General features: G+C 40.4%; 2 protein-coding genes across 5 annotated transcripts in view; one reads left to right on the top strand and one right to left on the bottom strand.

Moving 5' to 3' along the window:
- Positions 1-497: 497 nt before the first annotated feature.
- CCDC74B (coiled-coil domain containing 74B) lies at positions 498-7545 on the top strand. The gene is made up of 8 exons (XM_067307164.1): positions 498-597; positions 686-730; positions 2556-2612; positions 3074-3236; positions 3723-3933; positions 4058-4140; positions 5264-5320; positions 7292-7545. Exons 1-8 carry the CDS (start codon positions 498-500, stop codon positions 7428-7430), a joined length of 855 nt encoding a protein of 284 aa, XP_067163265.1. The 3' UTR covers positions 7431-7545.
- Positions 7546-8561: 1016 nt separating this feature from the next.
- MED15 (mediator complex subunit 15) overlaps positions 8562-20990 on the bottom strand; it is a 31429-nt gene continuing 19000 nt past the window's right edge. For 3 of the 4 annotated variants that reach the window (XM_067307163.1, XM_067307160.1, XM_067307162.1), the window contains 9 exons: positions 15551-15693; positions 15104-15231; positions 14034-14168; positions 13551-13614; positions 12640-12706; positions 12032-12192; positions 11660-11826; positions 10275-10373; positions 8562-10150 (listed from right to left, as the gene is read on the bottom strand). In XM_067307163.1, coding sequence (XP_067163264.1) covers positions 10014-10150; positions 10275-10373; positions 11660-11826; positions 12032-12192; positions 12640-12706; positions 13551-13614; positions 14034-14168; positions 15104-15231; positions 15551-15693 — 1101 coding nt within the window. In that variant the 3' untranslated portion in view covers positions 8562-10013. The remainder of the gene's footprint in view (positions 10151-10274; positions 10374-11659; positions 11827-12031; positions 12193-12639; positions 12707-13550; positions 13615-14033; positions 14169-15103; positions 15232-15550; positions 15694-20990) is intronic. The other variant, XM_067307161.1, reaches the window with a different exon arrangement.

The following is a 20990-nucleotide window of genomic DNA, read 5'->3' on the forward strand; positions in this document are numbered from 1 at the left end:
GCCACACAGACCCACCCGGGCCCCTCCCTGCGCGTTCACCCCTTGCGCCTCTCCGTGCCGGGGCGCCAGCACGGCCCTGTGAAACAGAAATCACCCCTGGCTTTCCCCTACGGCCTTTCTACCCGTTTAGCGGTATCGCAGAGCAGCTGCCCGAAGCCCTCTGGGGGCCGCTCCCCTGCCCCTCCTGCTCGGCCAGAGCTGCCCTGAGGGAGCCCTTGGTCCCCTGCTCTGGTAAGGGACCGAGCCCGGCGTGAAAGCAGCGTTCGCTAACGCACGAGCGTTTAACACTCCGTGAAGCGGTAACGGCGTCTGACGCGGGAGCGTTTGACTCCGCGCCCACAGGCGCCTGACAGGGCCGCCGCCGCGGGCGGCACCACCGCCGGGGTGGGGGGGGAAGAGAAGCAGCCCGGGCGGTACCACCGCGGCGGCGCCGGGGGGCGTTGCCATGGGGACAGCGAGGCGGCGGCGGAGCCCCGCCCCGCCCCGCGCAGGCCGCCATGGCGGCCGAGCGCAGCCTGGGCTTCCTGCGGCGGCAGCACGCCGAGACGCTGGCGAAGCTGCACGAGGAGCTCGAGCACCTCAAGCGGGAAAACAGAGGTAGCGGCGGCGGCGGCGGCGCCGGGCCGAAGGGGCGGCGGCAGCGGTTAGAAAGCACCGGAGGAAAACTCTTTCCCCTTTCTTGCAGATCTCCATTACAAGCTCATAATGGAGGAGGGGGCGCAGCGCGCAGGTAGGCCGCTGCCCCGCTGCCCGCTGCCGGCGGGGGGACGGGAGGGGGCAGCCGGGGGCACCGGGAGAACGCAGCCTGCGCCGCAGCTCCGTGTCTCCGAAGGCGGCACCCAAGCAGCAGCCGTGGTTGAGGCGAGGCAAGGCAAGGAGCACGCTGCTAGCGAGGCGATGGTATCCTCGGCGCTCTCCTACAGAATTACAGTCTTACAAACTGCATTCGCACAAAGAGGTTATGTGCTTCTACTGGTAGGACACACAGCGAAAAGAGGGAGTTGCAGCATGCCTGTACAGCCTGCTGCTGCAATATACAGACTGGTTTTAGCAGGATATTTTATTTCTCACACCCAGTTGCTGCGAGATGTGCATTCAAGCACATTACTCAGCATATGTTATACTGGGGGTGTGTGGTTTTTTGCACAAATAAAGCCAGAGATTAGGTCAATTATGCTTAATTTTTTAAAATTTCTATAGAGTAAGGGACTGATGTTCTAGGTTACCACTTTCCTGGTTGTGTATTTTTATTAAAAGCTCTGCTGTTTGCTATCATGATGAGAATCTGAACTCTAAAAAAATTTTCTAATCCTATCACATAGGGAAGCTTAGCATCCTCTTAGAAGATTAAAACACACCAAATACAGACCTGAGAGTTCTGGGGATGGATTTTTAGAGTGCTGGCGGTATCAAACTGCTCTCCCCTACAAGCAGGCCTATATGCTGCCTAGCAACTTCCATTGATACTACTATGTAAAAAGTCAACTTTTTTTTTTTTTAAAAAACAAAGTCATAGTAGACACCTTAATGTTTATATCCCCAGTCTATCATTAAAAAAAACTTACCCTGAGATGACGTATCTGTTGAGCATTTGACTAAAAAGTTCTTCAGTGAGAGGTATATCAGGTTCCTAGAGGGAACACATTCAGGAACTGGAAAAAAAAAAAAATCCATCTCTAATCAAGGGTAAGGATCTAAATCAAGTGTCTTGTTAACAAAATGGTACAGTTTAGGGTACTAAACAATAAAAACTAGATACACAGGCTGTTTATTATTTCAAAAAGTTTTCATTTCCCTGGGATTAAAGGGATCCATTTCCCCACCAGGTGTTTCTGCCCTCTGAGCATGCAAACAGCAGGTACAGTTAAGTGGGGATTTCTATCCCCAGTTATTTATTCACTCTCATCCCTTACTGCAATTCCTGTTCTCTGAGCTTGTTGTATTAACATCAAATGTACTTTGGGGCAATACACCAAGTGATGTTACAAAGAGGAATCCAGATCAGATCAGCTTCCAAAGGCAAATGAGTCAGGAAAGATGACAGCCATTTTGCACTCACTAAAAATAGGTCACAGTAGTGCACTTGGGGAGTATGAGATCAGAGATAACTACTGAAACTGAAATCAGGAGCAAATCAACTTCAGTAAGAAAACAGCTATAAGCTAAATGCAGGTAAACAGAATAGTATGACCCAACTCTAGACACAGGAATCAAAGCATTCACAGTATCATAAAAATAAGCTTGTAATAACCAGATTTTGCTAACAAAAAAATCTACCAATTTGCTTGAGCCTTAGAGTTGTATCAGGGTCACATGCTCACCATGTTCCACGTGAGTATACAAAAATAAAGCTCTTTACTTACTAGTCACTGTCTTCCTGTGATGCCATAGACATTGTCTTGCTGCAACTTTGATTTGAGCAATTCTGATACTTGAAGGCCTTAACTTTGCAAACTTGTCTGCTTAAACTCCCAGTCCAAACTGCTGCCTAATCAGCTCTGCAGTCATAGGGCTCAGGTCATCATCTCTCTCTTTTTTTTTTTTTTTTTCCTCAGATAATACAATTTCTACTTCATCTTCTGCAAAGACCAGTTCAAGGCACTGTTCAGCATGTAAGACTGCTAAAAATGCAAGATTTACCTGTGGGGTAGTGGAAATGTCAGAAATGGGTAATCAGAGAAAATATTTTTACTGTTTAGTCATGTGTCCTTATTACCTCTGAGGCCTTATTACTATTTGTATTAGTTTTGTCATGCACACTTCACTAATCATACAAGTGAACTATTTAGAAACACGAAGCTAAATCTGGACTACTGCTGATTTATGGACCGACAAAGTCTGCAAAGAAAACCTACTTTAACATGCACAAAATAAGTTAAGATACCTAGAAAGTGACCGGTGCTCTCCAGCCTAATCCTGTGCAAATTTAATACCTTCAAGCTGCTGTAGACTTCCTCTGAGGCTGCTAAATACTTTTGACTGGAGGATGCTAAGGCCTCCAAGCCTGTTGCAATCCTGTCACTGCTCCTCTTTCCCTTTCTGGAAAAAACAATCAAATTATACTTTTAAACAGGTAACTCTACAGCTTCTCAGCATTCGCTAAAACAGAGACTACAAACAAAACAATCCAGGAAGCATGAACAAAGTGCAGAAGAATATGTGGTTCAGTTAGTGCCTGGAGAATCACAGCTACCCAGTCTACATATGGAAAAGTTAACTGAGGAAGTTCCTCCCAGGTATGACCAGCTTGCTAGCATACAACAATTCACAAGTCAACCAATATGAGTTCTGCTGTATATGAATACTGTTCAAGTCTCCATCCATGTAGTCCCACTTAATGCCATGAGGAATGTCAGAGAGGGACTTAATGGAGTTGAGAAAGTAAGTTACTGTAGCATCTAACTCTAGCAGGGATCAAGGATAAGCTTTCTGAGGGTACAGCACAATTTAATTGCTTTTGCATGATGCAAATAGACTGAGAGTCAAAAGGACTGATCAGAGGAGAGCTTAAATATTGCATCTTTTTACAAGCCAGCTTTACTAGAGAAAGTGTGGGAAAGTGCTTCAGTTCCCCAAAATGTATTTTTTTATTCATACCTCACAACTGCCCAGTGTCTTAATGTCTTAAGTGTAAATTCATTTCCATCTTTACACTAAGTTGCATAGCCAGATATTGTTATAAAGTAAACTGATCTGATTGTTAACTGTGAACACTTTCTTAGAGAACACAGAGAAGTTTCTGATAAAGCTACATCCCCAATAACTTCACTGAGAAGTTCGATTACATGTACAACAACTCAAATACCAGCAGCCTCTTCAAGTTCCTTCCTGGTAAATGCCCTTCCTTCCTGGGACTGGAAGCCACCAACACTGGGAGAGTGTCAGGTAATCATTCGCCAGCTCTGGAGCATCAATCAGATGCAGGCCCAACAGGTGAGGCTATACCAGGTTCAGTCCATACTCTACTCTCAGCTGTCAAAAGCCACATTGTTTGTGATGGATAATAAGTTTCTAAAAAAAATGCAGAATGGTAGCTTTTCTTCTCTCTGTTCCTCAGATAGTGTATCTGAAATCATGTTTGGAAAACATCTACAAGACCAAAAGAATTCCTGGAGACTACTTAATCACCAGTCAAATTGGGTAAGCTATTCCAAGTCAGTTCAAGAATATTAGACAAATTCTAGAGGAATTTACTCATGTACTGCTCTACCCTTCCCCTTCTATTTTATAAAGATTTTTTAAATTATTTTTCCTCACAAGAAATTTGCAGGATGTTAAATGGAAACAGAGGTGCAAGTTGTATAGATAAAAGCCATTCAGAAATTCCAATTTTAGCAAACTTCTGTAAGGAGAAAAAAAGACAAAACCAAACAAACAACAAAAAAACCATGAATATTAAGTTCTGGATATCCCTGTCATTCATACCTCCCAGCAAGTGACAGTGTTATTGCCACGTATAATGCCACATATGTGCAGATACACAGAGCAAGTTTTACACACAAAGCATTCTTCTCTATTGTAACATTACTGCCCATATTTTTGAATAGCCCTAAACTAACTGAGAACACACTCCATGAAAACATTGGCTATGTAGAATCTGCCTTCAGTTTCCAGCCATTAGCTTTTGTTACATCCTCTGTGCCAAACTCAAAAAACAGCTCAAAAGCTCTGCAGTGTAGTGTGTTTACAGGAAGACTCAGCACTATCAAGTCAACTCAGTTTCTTACAGGAAAGAGTAATGTGTTCTTTAGTTCTCCCTAAACCAAGTTTAGTCATTTGGAATTTCTTACAGCAAGAGATTAGTTGCAAGACTTCTAGCTTTTCTACATCCCCTCTAAATTCCCAAGCTAATTATCTCTTCCTGTATCACCACACTGGGAACACAGGTCCAATTTCTTTTCCATTATAAACCTCAGATCCTTTTAAACCATTGCTATCTACAATGCAATCCCTATTTACAGGCATGGCCTAAACTCTCTTGTTCTTAAGGATAGCATCTATTTGGCTGTACGGAACACACAACTTGAATAGGCTCCATTTAGTAAGTTGCCCAGATCTGTAACTCACCTTCTCAGATGCTGGGGAACAGCATCTGAAGGACTTCTGTCCCTCAGAGTGTAACCTGCACACACATTCAGCTGCCTCCCAAGTAGAATTCCTACAGTTGTTCCCAAAACTCTGTTAGCAGGCCAGCACAACTACTGCTTTTTTTTTTTCTTTAGCAAAGTAACCAAAGTATGTATCTGCAAACATTTTTATTCAGGAATCCAGCAGTCACACGTTTGCCCAAAGTGTCACACAAGGATACGCCCAGAAAATGGTAAGTACTTAAAAAAAAAAAAAAAGTTACAGCTATATAATAGAACTGGTTGCTTACCATTGTAGTTCAATCTTTACTTTGAGAAATCTTATCAAACTTAAAAACAAGACCAAAATCGATTCTTCTTGCACAATTTCAACTCTTCTCAGTCCCCTGACTCTCTTCCTTTACAGCAGGACTGCATGAAGGATGAGCCCAGATGACCTCAAAGGGTTAAAAAAATTCAGGGAATGTCATTTCAGATAAATGAATTCCTTTTTAATGCCCTGTCACCACTTCAGAGGAATACACATAGAGAAATTATCAATTCAAAAGTTGCCTTTGTATATTCATTAACAGTCCCTCTTTCTCAAGGATTAATATGCAAGACTCAAATGATGGAAATTATACTGCTTCCTATAGCCCTTCTCAAATATTTGGTGCTTTAAGAAGATGCCATCCATATGTGACACTATTCTCAAAAAACTCGCAAATCTCATACAGGTGAAAAAACAGGTCTCTTTAGGATGTAGAAAACTACTCTTATCAGAATGGAACAACAGAGTTTTCATTTAGACCACTAATACATACTCAGTTCTGTTAGCAAATATGACAGTATTAGCTATATTGGCTCTGTAGTGCATTTCGTACCTTTTATGATCAGCTTTTGCTCATAAAAAGTGATCAAACAACCCCCCCTTTTTTCTTTGCTCAAAATTAACCAGGTCAGAGCAGTTTTAACATTGTATTCTTGTGGAGTCAATAGTTCTGGAAGATGGAGAAAAATATACTTTCCCAAATTTAAGCATCACCATATTCTGCAAGATAACTGCACCAAAGAAGAGTAAGAGTAGTCAGTGCCGTTAACTAGCAGTTTGCATGAATGTATCTCAGAAAATGAATATTGCCACTTTTAGAGAAGAGGGCTGATACTACAATTTCAATTTTATGAAAAAAACAGAACTCCACCCAAGATCAGATCCTCTGCTTGGGTTTCTTCTGTTGTTCTAAGCCAAAAATGCTATCAAGGAGAGATAGAGAGTAAGTACCACATTTGTGTGTATGAGATCAGACATTTTGCATTCCATACCCGAAATGCCTTTTGATGCAGCACCTGACCTCCTTGGAAAACAAGTGGCAGAAGTGTATCCTTTTAAAACTGAAGAAAAAAATTATGGAATAGGGAATTACTTTTCAAGAACTAGAAAACATCAAGTCAATCAGGTTAACTTATAGTCCTGTGCTTTTAAGAAACTAATTTCTTTCCTGTAAAAACTTATGTTAGCAATGTTACGTTTAGCAATCCTAAAGCAGCACAAAAAGTTCTGCTTCATTTCAAAGTATTATAGGAACCTACTTAATGCAGGTAAAGTTTAATTCATGCTGATACTGAGGTATGAATATTATAGGAGCGTAGTGAAAGGAGGATGAGTCCAGAAAACAAAGACATGGTGCTTCAAGACAGTGCAAGGTGTACTCACTAGCACACTAATTCCCAAAGGGTGTGCCATGCAGGAGCGTATCCCCCACGCTCTGCCCTCAGCAACCAGGCTTGAGAGCTAGCAAGACTGAGCAGCCCTGAGGAGCCAAAAGGCAGGATATGTTGTATTGGGCCCAGCTGTTACTGATGGACCTGCTGGAGAACATCAGGGCAGCTCATATAGCAAAGCCATACATAGCTAGATTTTAACACAGAAAAGGTATGCCTCAGGTAGCAAGTTTGGAAAAGCAGAGGAACAGCCAACAAAACAATATCCTTACTTCATGAAGAACAACAATAATTCATTCAAAACACCAAAGCTTTGTGGGAAGAAGTTCTCACTGAAGTCTAATCAGCCAGATAGAACACCATGCTATCTAGAACCGTCTGTCACACAAAATCACCAAGCTCAGCAGTATAACAGTGACCCTAGCCCAGTACCTTTCCTAGGTGAAAAGAGAAAGGGTTTGGGTCATCACAATGCCATTGATTTGCTGCATTCCTCTCTGCAGTTTGATTGCTGCTCCAGTGCCTATTACAAAAAAGGCAATTTTGCCACCACTGAAACAAACACTGGGGAACAGTTTTGTTGAGAGACAGAAGAGAACTCAGGCTATTCAAAGAAGCCGTCTTCATCGAACTGTGCTTTAATTCAACAGTCTTCATCTTGTTTCCTTATGACTGCTTTGAGAGTGCACACCACACTTGCATGACAGATTCTTCAGCTGCTATTACCACATCATTTCAAGTAAAAGTTGATTATGAATTCATTTTGTCTGGCATTTATTCAAGAAAGTAAAGGATCAGACTTGCTTTTTTTGATTTCACAACTTATTTGTGAAAACACATATTTCTGTCTTTTTCTGAAAGACATTAATACATAGATTTTTCATAATAGGGGGATTTTCTGACTTCACCTTTAATGCCCCGACACATGATAAAACACCCAAACATTAATGCCTATTTATACCCATTTTGATGCATCTTTCCAAGGATTTGGGAATAAGCCTTTTTTTTTTTTTTTTGCAAGATCTGTAAACAACAGAAAAGAAACCCAGTTATGTTGTCACCCAGTCACTCATTCGACATTCTAGGGGTTATATGGGCCACTTAACAGTTCTCGTGATGCATGTCCCAACTGAGATGTTGCTGTGTGCTAGGATGCCTCCCCCCACCCCACCCTTTTAGTGTAACATCTCATTGCCTTCTATTTGAAGAAAAGCTGAAAGGCAGTGCAATGACAGCTCTGAAAACTGCACTAGAGAAGGTACTGTAAAAGCCTGAAGAATGTTTACAATATGCTTTGCATCTGTCTGCACATGTGTTTTAGCCAAACTGTGAAGAAATGAATACTATAAACACCTCAGTGTGGCAGCCTGGCAGTATCTAAAAACCCCAACCATCTCCATCCTGGTTTCTTGGCTTATGACTTGATTATGCACTATAGTAACCAGACACAAAACTTGTGTGATGTAAACATCTCTCCACTAGAACTATATTGATGCCACTGGTTCATTCTCCATAAGGGAAGAGACAGCTATGTAATAGTACTGGTTAAAAAACTACATCTTTCATTTGTAGATATCATTACTAAACTCTTGACTAGGTCTTCGAATTCGTTATGAGGACAGTAAAGAATGTTGCATGGAACAAAGAGCCATTTATGATTTTTTTCCATAACCTTCAAAGCGTATGAATTTCCACTTACCATAGAACAAAGGAACCATCATCCAATGGACACAACAGAACTGGTATCTAAGAATCAACGTGGGTAGAGCAGTATAATGTTAGCATCCAACACAGGAATAATAATAAATTTATTACAATAAAAACAGGTAATGCATTAGTTCATGTACAAAATACTGATAGCATTCTGCTGCCTCAGTCAGTGCTTACTAAGTACCCACGTTTAAAAACATCCTAAAACTGATGACACCACACAGATTTACAAAGGTCATAGCAATTTCTTGACACTACTGTAAGAGAGTCCAGCTACTCTTTAGGTTTTGCTGCACAATACAGGGAGATGGAGCAGGATACAATGGGAACACCTGAAACTGAAATTCACTTGCAGCAGAAAATTAAGAGTCAACAACCTACAAGCATGGGGAAAATAAAATAATCACACTATGCATGAAATTAGAGTTACTCATGGCAAGTGTTTTCATTGGAAGTGCCCAACAATAAAGCAGCTGATGACCAACTCGAGTGCCCCTCGTTGCTCAAGGGGCAAAGTATCAGTTGTCAGTTCTACTCCTGAGCTAAGTTCAGGGTTTTTTTAAACAAACAGATGTTGTATGGAAGCACTTCCACTGACCCGCATCAACTCCCCTAGGAAGTCAAATGCTTCAGAGACCGACTCTTTCCCCCAGTAAACATACATACAAAGATATGTAGATACAAGCCTGCTGGATTGATTCATGGTCCTGGGGCTTTAAACAGTTGGGGGTGGGAGGGGGAAATCCCTCCAGTGCCCACACATATGCTGTGCTTATAGGGGAAGTCAGTGTGCATGTTCATATCCCCTCTCCCTAATCGCCTCACTTTTCTGGAGTAAGAAACACATGGTCCATGCTAACCAAAAACCATTATATAAAGTAGTGTTTAAAATAAGCTATAAAATATTTTTTCCTATATTTGGTTCCCCCCTCCTCAAAATGTAATTATTCAGATTAATTTCACATATTTAAGGGATGCCCTTAAAGGCCCTCATTTATCCCATTTCTGGGCAAAGCTATCAGGCAAAAGATTCCTGCAACCACTGGGAAGTTTGTGAGCACATTCTAGCTGCAGCTAATTTATTCCTGGGGCAATATCAGGTCACAAAATACACAATGTGAAAGGAATACTGGCACTGGGCAAACTTTGAAGCAAATTAGGACATTCTCCTCCTGCTCCGTCTTATACCAGTCAGACTCCCTGACGGAAGTCCACAAATAATTTCTTCTCTAAGAAGACAATAAAAGCTCCTCCTAATACAGTCTCAAAAACCATATATACACATTTGTATATTTGAAAATGCTGGCAAAAGTCCACAGAGGCAGAAGATAAAAAGCATGAAAGCTAAATCTAACATCAGGTTCTCTACTGAACCTGACACCTAGAAACAAAACAATATAAGGCTTCTTTCTTCTGAAGTACCCTCCCCAAAATGCCTGTGATTTTCCAGTCGCATGTGGAAGAGGCCAGCTGTCGAGACCCTATTTCTTTCTTCATGATTTAGGAAGCAAGATGTTATGCAGCAGACAGGCAGGCTTGACGAATACTCTGTGCCCAGGTGTTTAAGAGTGCAGTGACTGAATGCTTGTCTGGAAGTTGCAATAGTTTTGAAGTCATGTACCGATACACTGACTGCAAAAAGGGATTGGCTGCTGGAAAATAAAATAACAGATAAACAGAGTTATATTAGAAAAAGATGAGTAACATCAGCTGTTCACATTCGCCACCACCACTATATAACACATGCCAACAAATATCACACTAGCATCCTCATACCATATTGTCTCGGGTTTTTTATCCACAGAGGGCTTTGATCTGGGTAGTCCGCCGGAACGCTGAGCTGTAGCGGTGGGACATTTGGAAGATTCTTGTCATCTAGAACATAAACATACTTCCCATCAGAATGAAGCATGTCTTCATGTACAGAGGGTTTTTTTTTTTTTTTTTGGCATAAGTCAGCTTGGTCTCTAACCTCTCTGCCCAAAGCAGGAACCAGGCTGTAAGTCTCCATTTTTATTGGAATGCAATCGCATTGCTCACTTTAAAAACACTCCTAACATCTTGGAAGAAAAGCCTGGCAAACACAGCTCCAACTCTCACATATTTCTGCACCCTGCTAATCTCACCATTTCATCAACTGAACTTCAGTAAGGTAGATGTCTCATTTGTGAAAATTAAATTCCTTTTGTACTAATATTCAGGACCAGAACAGTTCACATTTCTCAAACTAAGAAAAAAAAAATTGAATCTATTTTCCCTGTTTGAATCCACGAGCAAAACACACTCAGTCTACAACACTTTCTGCTTATTCAGCTGAGACGAGAAAGAAGAAATCTAATTCCTTTTTCCAACATTCACTATTGTCAGTGATCATTAGTACAAACTGAAATAATCCCTCCCAAAAATTAATGAGCCATTTCTCTAACTCTGTCCTGGTTGTTAGAGACAGAACAATTCTCATGTACAGTAAGGCAAAAAATCAATCTCAGGCCAAATCAGGAATCGTGATTGTTGTTAGCAACAAGTAACTGTCCTGACACCAAATGAGATTAATCTCTGCCACCTCGGTGCAAAGAAAGGTCAGTGTTCTTCTACAGTGAGCAACCAAATACTGCACTGCTTCACTGCTGCAGTTACTCCATAACGGCAAGTGATAAGCAAAAACAAAAATAATGCTATGTTTACAAACAAATTACTTCACACTACCAGGAATACAGATTGCATGAAGACTTTGTTTAAATCCAAATTTAATGAGTCAGTAAAACACATATAGAGAAGAGAACAATGCTAGTATTCCAGCATAAGAAAACAGCCTTCTACTTGGAAATAGCTGAGATATTACCCTCCTTTACTAGTAGTACCACAGCACAACTGGGAGAAACAGGCTTCTTGGAAGCATAAAGACTAATTTGTTTTGAAAAAATAATTTCCTACTTAAACGAAAACTATAAAGGACAAAAACAGTGGCTTCATTCAGGATGAATGAGGTCTTGTAGCAGGCTGTACAGAATGGCACAATTAAGCATTGCTATAGCTCTGGTAAGTAAGGACTTCATGCAGAAGCCACAGGCTGACAAGCCTCAAGACTGCTCACAAACAACTCTTCTAGAATCAAATTCAATACTTCTTTATAACTTAGCCCTTAGTTTCTTCTTGCTTACCTAGCTTGCATATGAGATGAACTGTGCCATTATTACTGCAGTGGGAGGGATCCAGGTTCACCAGGAATTTAGGATTTAATCTTGCAACTTCCCCTTGTAAGACATTTGGTATGGTCTGTCTTTCATCCTCTTCATACTTCCGCTTTCGAGGTGAAGCAACTGGGGCCCTATGCAAAATACAGTCCACAAAAAGACTAGGTAAAAACTTTATGCCAAGGCCACATTTCTCAAGTATTTTACATGTGTAAAATGGAAAGGTCAACTCCCACACACCTCAATAAACCCATCCATTCTTTCAATAGTTCGAATAAATGAGTAATTTTTCCTTAAATAATGAACATTTAACACAGGCAGCAGGGCAATGATACATACGTGATCGGCGGGCCATGGATTGCAGTCATAGCTGGCATAAAGGTGCGGTAAAGGGAATGGTTGAAGACTGGCGAACGGATGTTGGCCAGGACAGCGTCCAAAAGTGGCTGACACAAGTACTGCTGTTTGGTGGGGGGCACTGGGGGAGGCGGTGGAGTAGGCTAAAACACAAGAGAAGCCCCTCTTGTTTTAATCACCACAAGAAGAACTCTACTATTGATTCTGCAAAATTTTGTAAGAGTAAACTTCCAACGTATAAAATGCAAAGGATTCTCAAAACTGCATACAGTAACATAAGGAAAAAAAAAGTCTGTAGCTTTCATTTAGGAAGTTATCCTGAAATCAGCTGCCAAAGTTCATAGAAAGAATTATTCAAGAGTGCTTCTACAAAGCACAAGAATTTGAAAGTTCAGTTAAAAGATACAGACAAGGAGACTTATTCATAATGAAGCAAATGCTTGCCCATTTTTTCTGTTTTCTTATTCTGTCCAACCTTACTTCAAGCTATAACAGCATGAGCAACGAGAAATGCAAACAATTATTTTGCCGAATCACAGGACTTTTTGGAACTAATTACCTATCTCCTGGTAATACAAAGCATTACTTACCACAGCCATATCGTTCTTGAGCTTCTCCAGAGCAATTTCACATTTCTGTAATGTCTTCAGAGGGCATCTGCAGAAGAGGCAAAATTTCATCACCACAAAAGGGTCTCCTCAACTCAAGAGTTTCTGCTATCTGAGCCACACAAACAGCTTCAATGCCAACATATCTGGATGCTAAACAAACTGCTTCAGGAAACTAGCACCTTAGAATGGATCACATTCTAGTACATAAAAGGTCAAATCCCCAAATGCTTCTGAAATACTAATTTAATCCCTGAAAACTTTACCAGTTGTTATTTTAAATAAGAACTTGAATGCCAGGGTTAAAAACTATGTTGTCCACATGCTTAAGAGCTTGGGACAGGCAGCAAAATACGGACTAGTTTCCCTTATCACTTTTAACTCGTTTAAAAAGCTTTTTCAATTTATCGGGGTGGGGGGGTAATACATGCTTGACTTACAAATTAGATTAATACGCAGGGAGTGTACAAAGCTTTCTATGGTATGACACTTACAGAAGTTCTAATGCTGAGACTCTAAGGTCTCTCAAGAAAGTATTTTAGTGGGAATTCACACAACAACAAAAAGGTCCTTTTAACAACTTTTACTGGCTACAACTTTTCAATACAAAAAGAAATCAAGAAATCAACTATAAAAAAATGTGAAGTTCCAGAGGAAACACACACCAAGAGACAATAAGACTGTAAGAGCCAGGTTCCCATCATGTATGAAATGCATTCTGTCTGGATCCTGCAGGGTGTTGCAAGACTGCAGACTACATCCCTGCTCACCACAGCATGTCTTGTGCCCTGTGGCAGTGCTGACATTTTGCTCAGCTTAAGTGATATATTTCTGAGAGTGATTTCTGGAAGAGCTGGGGAGACTGATGTCCAGCCAAAAGGAAAAAGAGTTACCGTTTTGAAGGATCAGTCAGGATATCTAAAAGACTCTTCATTTTACTCAGGTCCTTCTTCCTATCTGAAATAGTATCAGAGAGACAAACAAGATACACTGACTACAAGAACAGCTTCAGGCCTTACAGACATTTTCACAGAAATACAGGATACTGGTAAAAGTGAAAACATGAGCCAACACTGAAGGAAGTAGTAAGGATCAAAGTTTTTTCATCTTGCCATAAGTATGTCCACTGCGCAAGCTCCATCAGAGCTTTGTGTCTCAAAAAGATCAAAAGTAAAGGAAAACTGACAGGAATTTAAGGATGAAGATTTTACCAACTTTTCATAGTAAAAATCTTTATAGTCATCAGGAAAAAAAACAGCAGCTAAGTTTATTGTCATTTTTAATCCCTGGAATAGAAGCCATCACAAAAAGGAAGTGTACTGCTTCTTCCATCAAGGCTGACACAAAGACACATGACCAAGTACAGGGGACCTCACCTTCATTTTTGTCTATCTTATTGATCATCCTCCGGAGTGGCTCAATGTATTTTGATAGCTGTTTGAGTTTCTCCAGATACTGTTGCTCCTCTGACTGGCTAGAACTGGCTGGACTCATGACAGAATTTGGATTTCCTAGCAAGAAGTAAAGATTGCACAAAACATGGATGACAGAAGATACTGCAGAACAGTACTGCCATATTTCAGAATCTAGATCTGAAAACATGGCAACTTTCAAAGTGTAATTCAGGTCAAATATCCAAATCCACCATCAGATGCCCTCCACAGTTTATATGTACTTGTTCAACCCTCTAACCTTCGTGTAGAAATAATGTGTTTTGTGGACATAATCACAATTCCCGTTTAATACCAGTTTTGCCTGAAAAGGTCCAAAGGTTTATATACCCATATCCTAAGTCCTCATTTTGCCTTCATTCTGGTGCATTATACACTAAATCAACACACTGAATTTGCTGCAGTTTTCCGTAAGTCAGTACTTTCCAAACTGCAGAGCATACGACACTGAGGTATGAGAAGGAGCCAGTATGATGTTACTCCTGTTCACAGTATTGGAACCTACTTATTGCATCTGGGAGAGGTAAGAGCACAAGTGTCAGAGTACATCTAGGAAGGTGTTCTGGAGTATGGTTAAATACTGTCTGTGATGGCAGCCTGCCTGTCATGAAGTTGTTAGATCCTTTACAATTGCAGGCTGTTACTAAGGGTTCCTTTCTGCGTGGAACTAAAGAATCACTAGGTCTCTATTACCTCACTCAATTAAAATAAGCACCTCAATTAAAATAAGCACCATTCTTTTTTCAAAACAATGAAGAAGTCAAAAAAAAAAAAACAACCATAGTTCAGCCATGAGAAATTGAGCTTAACTTGATTTTGATTCATGTTGTTGTGCACATGGTGTGTGCAGCATGTCTACTGCTTGAAATGCTGGCTGGTCTGCAGAGCTCTAAAGTTTGCATAATACCAAGCAATGCCAGGTTTCCTGGGAACTATTACAGGTACCAAAACATACACCAATGCATGGTCTGCAGTATAGTTCTCAGATGATTTACCTGGAGTGTTTAAAGGACCTGGGGATGGGACACTAAAGTTCTGAGGCGTTCGTGCAGCTGCTGGGCTCTGGGATGGTTGTGGAGATGGACTGGGGAGAAAGCTGCTAGGTGATGGAGCTGGGCCGGAGCTGAAAAAATAAGAATAGAATCAGACCTGCCAAAGTCCAGCAAGGAAGCATGATCAGCCTGTGAGCAGATATGCTTTAGAGTAAGCATTGCTGTGACACTAACTCTGCCAATATAACTTTGTGAGGATTTCTTACACAGCATCTTTATTTAAATGTGAATTTTCAAAGAGTATTCAGCACAATCCCACCTGTTTCTCACTAAAGTTCATGTTAAAACTCATTCACTTCAATGGAAACAGAGTAAGGTATGCTGAACATTTCTCAAAATCTCACTGTTATAGTATTGACATAGCTCCTCAGAAGTTAGAGTCTAGCTCACCTGACGTTGGAGTTTGGCTGAGAGGTTGGCTGCCCTGGTTGAGGAGATGGCTGCGGCTGTGGTGGAGGTGGCATTGACTGGGGTGTTTGAGCTTGCTGGACAGGAGACGGGGATGACATCATGGTAATGTTGTTCTGGCTGACCTGAAATGTGGAAGAAAAAACACCAAGATCAACAACAACGGAAGGGGAGCATACAATGGGAACCTAACTAAAGGGCTTTACCTACGGAGAGAAGCGTATCCTCAGGGCTACAAGAAATAAAAGCGTTAGTTTCACATTCTCCTCCATAATGAAACAATCCCACTTGTATCTCTTTTGAAGCTCTCAGGGCAATGTCGTATCAACTTTACTAGAAATAACAAGACTGCACAAAACTTGAACAACTATACAGTAAGTGCTTTTCCTTTCCTAAACAAACATGCTGCAATTAAAATATCAGAAGCGTCATCTGAAAAATCTGTACTTTATTAGAACTGGAGTAAAGAAGAGCAGAAAAGACAGTTGTAACTTGAGAATAGCCACAAAAGAAACCCTCCTTATTTTGACATTTTAATTACAGCCTTCAAAGGTCTGTCAGACTAACTTTCCAAATGGTTTTGGGGGGGGGGGGCCCAGAGGGGAAGGCAGGGGGAGAATAAACCTAACCACCAAAAAGCTTTGGAAATCTGGGTGGAGATAGAAACACTCCAGACTGAATAGTTGGGTGGAAAAAAGTGAAGTCGCCTTCTGACCTTTGAAGGATGATGAGATATGCCTAAAGGACAAAAAGATGTATCAGGGAATGTCCAGAACAGCAGCAAACACTGGGTACAATGAAGATCATTCTGCATGCTATAAAGTGCCAGAGCCAGATACTCAGATATGAGCAACCTCTCACATTTGCTCTAACAAACATTTTTCCCCTTTATTGTTTGATTAAAAACCAACCAAAAAAACCCCTGTATTATGGCCAGAAGTATGGCATAGTAGTGCAGATATTACTTGAGCATGTTCATTTCTAAGGCACATGCAGAGTCCTTATGACATAAGACTACAAATACATACGTACAAAGCTAGGCTGAATTAGCCTGCAAAGGCCACACATTGTGACTCAGTAACCCATGTGTTCATTTGGTAATTCATAAAGGTGCTAACAGATTGCTTAACAACTCTATTTCCATCGCTCCAAGCCATTTTTAAGCAAAGGTCCAAGTAAATCCACGAGCCCCAGGCACTGGCATTGCAATTTGTGTTGTCCTCACCTATACACCTAAACCATCCAACTGTTTTCAGAGGACATGATACTTAGCATATTAAAAAGGAAGTACTGCATGCTCTACCACTGCATGTGCACACTGAAAATGCCAGAATATGCTTTGCTTGGAGTATCACATTACAGCTATGCAGAAGGTGACACTTTGCCCAAAAAAAAAAAAAAAAAAAATACTAGGCCCAAACAATCCCCAGTTAGGTGCAAATGTAAGACTATTCAACTTGTGAAGATATTAGTTTATCACCCATTAAAGCAGTTTAAAGTCAAATGCAGCCTTACATACCATGATTTCATTTTTACCTCCAATAACTGCATTACCTTCGTAACCTCTCCCCTGCAAAGATATTATCTAGAACAAGAGAGGCTGAAATTATATTTTAAACCAGCTATTTTATCTTCTTTTTCTGCATAACCAACATATACTGAGACTGTGCTTGCTGCTTCTCATAAGAAGTTGGTTCTTTAACAACCTGTTTCTTCTCAACAGTTGAAACAGCATTTCTGAGATTGAAAAGCATAGTCTGCCTCCCACAGAAACCATGTATCCCAGTACTGTTTGTGAGGAAGCTAGGAAAAACACTCCAAAAAGCACTCCGTGATTTTTGCAATTCTATTTAACATTCTGCTGAACAGCAAGTGATTTGGAACGTACTCCATACAGATGCTGAACCCATTTTTCCTCAAGTCACACTAAGACCACTTTTGAGTGGTTGAGCACTTTTTGAAAATCAGTCCCCTTCTAAGGGTCTCAAGTTAGTTACACAAAATTACTTCTGAAAACTTACTCTTGTGTTTTGGGAAGGAAGGAGAAAGATTTCATTAGCGTTTTCCCCAGATTTAAGCCTCTGTAGCTACTCCAACACTACGATCCCTTCACATTAATTTACAAAGGTTCCAGAAAAGCAAAGGAAAGAACATGCAGCATCTACAGTGCACATAAGCATAAACTGAATTAGGGCCGATATTTTTTTAATAGCATTACCCCTTCTCACTAAGTACATGCATAGGCAACCACCTTTCCTCTTCCAACCAAATTTGATCTCACTGCTGGCTTCACTTCCAAAACATTGCAGGCTAATGTCTAATATTAAGTAACATTGTGACACTGTCACGAAACATGCACTCAAAAGTATGCAACTACAAACCTACTGCCTTATTCTTCTTTGAAAGCAATTAATCTGCTACATAATCATTTCAGATGTCTTTCCCTAGTACAGATCATCTAAAGATGCTTGCAATCTTTAATTTCTACATTGTTTCCAGGATACGGATTAAGATCATAACAATTTAATGATATTTCAACTTCTAAGGAATCCTCATTACAACTGACTCCCACTAACAAGAATACTTAAAAAAAATCCAGAGCATCCGTTAAGCCATGGTTGCTGACCATTTGTATGCTATTTATCTTGAATAGATACAAAGTAAGGCAGTTTCATACATTTTCATTGCAGATGAGATTTTCTGCATCTAAAAGCATATTCATGGGCAGCTACTGCAGCCCACCTGACATGAAGTTACTCTGCAATTCTGCAGTGACCTGATCATGACACTGAGCCCTAACTTCACGAAATCTTACCCAAAAGATACATAGGCTTACATAACAGTGTGTACTCAATAACATCCACTAAATCAAAGTTATCCTTAGTGTTTAGAGCACACCATGCTGCAAGATAAACTTAGCTATGAGTCCTACCTCCAGTTTGCCGAGTCTCGGGCAAAGAACAGCACTCAGATAGGGCTAGTAAGAGTTTTTCAGGTACAATATGCAGAAACTAACAGCAAGGAAAAGGAGACAGTGACAAGGAAGTGATAGATAATAATGAAGAGTAGAAACACTTTTAGTCTAAAGGAAAACTCCAGAAAGCATTTACACTACTGTACATACAGTTTTAATGTTAGGCCAGTAAGCACAGCCCTGCCTACTCTGTTGCAAACTGGGTTTAAAGTTCACCATTATGCTGCTTTGCATGACAACTGAAAACTCTGCAGAGCTTCAAATGAGTTCAGATAAAGGTTTCCATATTCCCAGTCAGGCCAGTATCCCTCGCTTTATTTTAGTATTTAGTTCGGTTTACTTTTTTCTGTATTTCCAGTTTGCTGAAAATTTCTGCACCAACAACTCATAACCGCAAATTGGAAGTCCACACTATTGCAGACTGCAGCAGATGTGTAGAGAGAACTTGGAGTTTTGACATTAGGAATACAGGAGAAAGATGGGGATTAGTGCATTAGCTTTTTAAAAAGATAACGAAGTATTAAATTAGTTTAATGCTTCAAAATTCCTATCAGTGGGGTCTCTCGAGTCAATCCTAATATGGTGATTGTGATTATTCCTAGCTATTCAAGAAATGTTGCTAACATTGACAGTTTTCAGTTCATGCTTGATAGTTATTCAGTCACAAACAAATTTCAGCTAAGCTTTAAAAAAAAAAAAAAAAAAGGATACTGTGGAATATGATGCCATATCAGTGAGTATACATTCTTGCTGAGAAAAGATACTAAAAAGAAAGAAAAACAAAAACAAACAAACAAAAAAACACTGCAGAAGTAACTGAGCCTTGTGATAAAATGGACAGACACAGCATTTGTGTCATATGAGATAAAAAGCTATAGCTTTTTTTGATATCACACCTGGTCCTTGCGTTGAAAAGGATTAAGTGCAACTCCAAGATTCCTTCCTGAAGTGGAGACACTCAGGACTACCTATCGCTATCTGTAAATGACTCTTTCTGATACTGTAATCAAGGAGATGATAATCTCTTAAATCAATAGCTAATAATCAGATATACCCTACAGCCCTTTACTCCTATTGTGACCAGCTGCAAGAGCTCTGTCACAAGGCAACAGCAACATATCCAATGGACAGTATCGTTTAAGCATTTTACAAAATTAGAAACAACATAAGTTACAACTTTTCTAGGACAAGCTGAAGTACACATCCATTTGGAACCTGAGCAAAATGTTTTGGAAAACAGCACTAAAGATTCAGGCTGCTCCTGAGCTATCAATTATATGAAATATCAGGCTGGCTCAACTGGCTTTAAAATCATGCTTCTCACCACCATGAAACCACGAATCTCTCATCCTACCACCTGTTTAGGAGCTATTGTCACTCCAGTCATTGTTTATAAATAAGTTTCCTTTCTTCTTCTGCCTTCTCTAGTTGTTCAATAATCCAGGTCACAATCTTTGGCATGCTACTGACAACACTTCTTACTGATTCATTTGGTGTCAGGAATCAAAGCTCCTCAACAGCCACTGACATGATGGCACTAAAAGATCAGCATATGGCACTGACAGATTAAACTAGAGGCCTTCTGTTATGACTACAGTATTAAATATAAGCTAATCTAATACTTAAATTTCTATCAGAAGGCATCAGCATCAGTCCAAATACAGTGAATAGTACATACTTCATAAATTCATAAATTGCTACAGCAAATAAAGCTCAAAGTAAATTCTTCCTTGACTCAATAAACAGCTATGCCTGGGTTTTATTTCAGTTAACATTTAAACAATGAGCTAGACTGAAACAACCATCTATCTTCAACCAGAAACAACAATGGATGGGTTTGCCTAGACCTGCAGAATCTTTCTGGTCACTGTATCTACACTAACAAACCCCTGTCAGGAAAACACTGTGCCTAATAAATTGATGCAGCAGCAGCACTAGGAAGCAGCCTTTCTGGCATTCTGCAGCCCCCAATAAGCTTGCAAAAGATCCAAAAATGTGAAGAATGAAGAAGCCTTCTTGAAACCCAAGAACAGAAAGCATCAATATTAAGAACAAAAACTACATCTGGTATCAAATTTGAAAATTACTGTCTAGAAGAACAAGATATGAGGTCCATGAATAGTAGACAGAATAATGCAGTTGAACTCTATTTTGCCATCATTACATGATACACATTTAAACCAGCACCAATCACATAGGACTCAGCAGAGTCCTATGTGTCCTATGAACTGCTGAAGAGCAGAGCAGTGCCTAGTTTTGTGGCTAACTGGTATGAACTCAGTTCTGCTTCATTCTAGTTCTCTCCATCCCTGCTCCCCCAAAAGGATGCATTTTGCTTGTGAAACACAGCTGTGGGTAGTAGTAGTGCAGGTCCTGATCTGCTAAAGCAGATGTGGTACTCCGACCTAACGCATCTTCAACAGCAGTTGGACAGAGTGCTGCGAGCCT

Source organism: Apteryx mantelli, chromosome 17 (assembly GCF_036417845.1).
Source record: "Apteryx mantelli isolate bAptMan1 chromosome 17, bAptMan1.hap1, whole genome shotgun sequence".
Lineage (NCBI taxonomy): Eukaryota > Metazoa > Chordata > Aves > Apterygiformes > Apterygidae > Apteryx > Apteryx mantelli.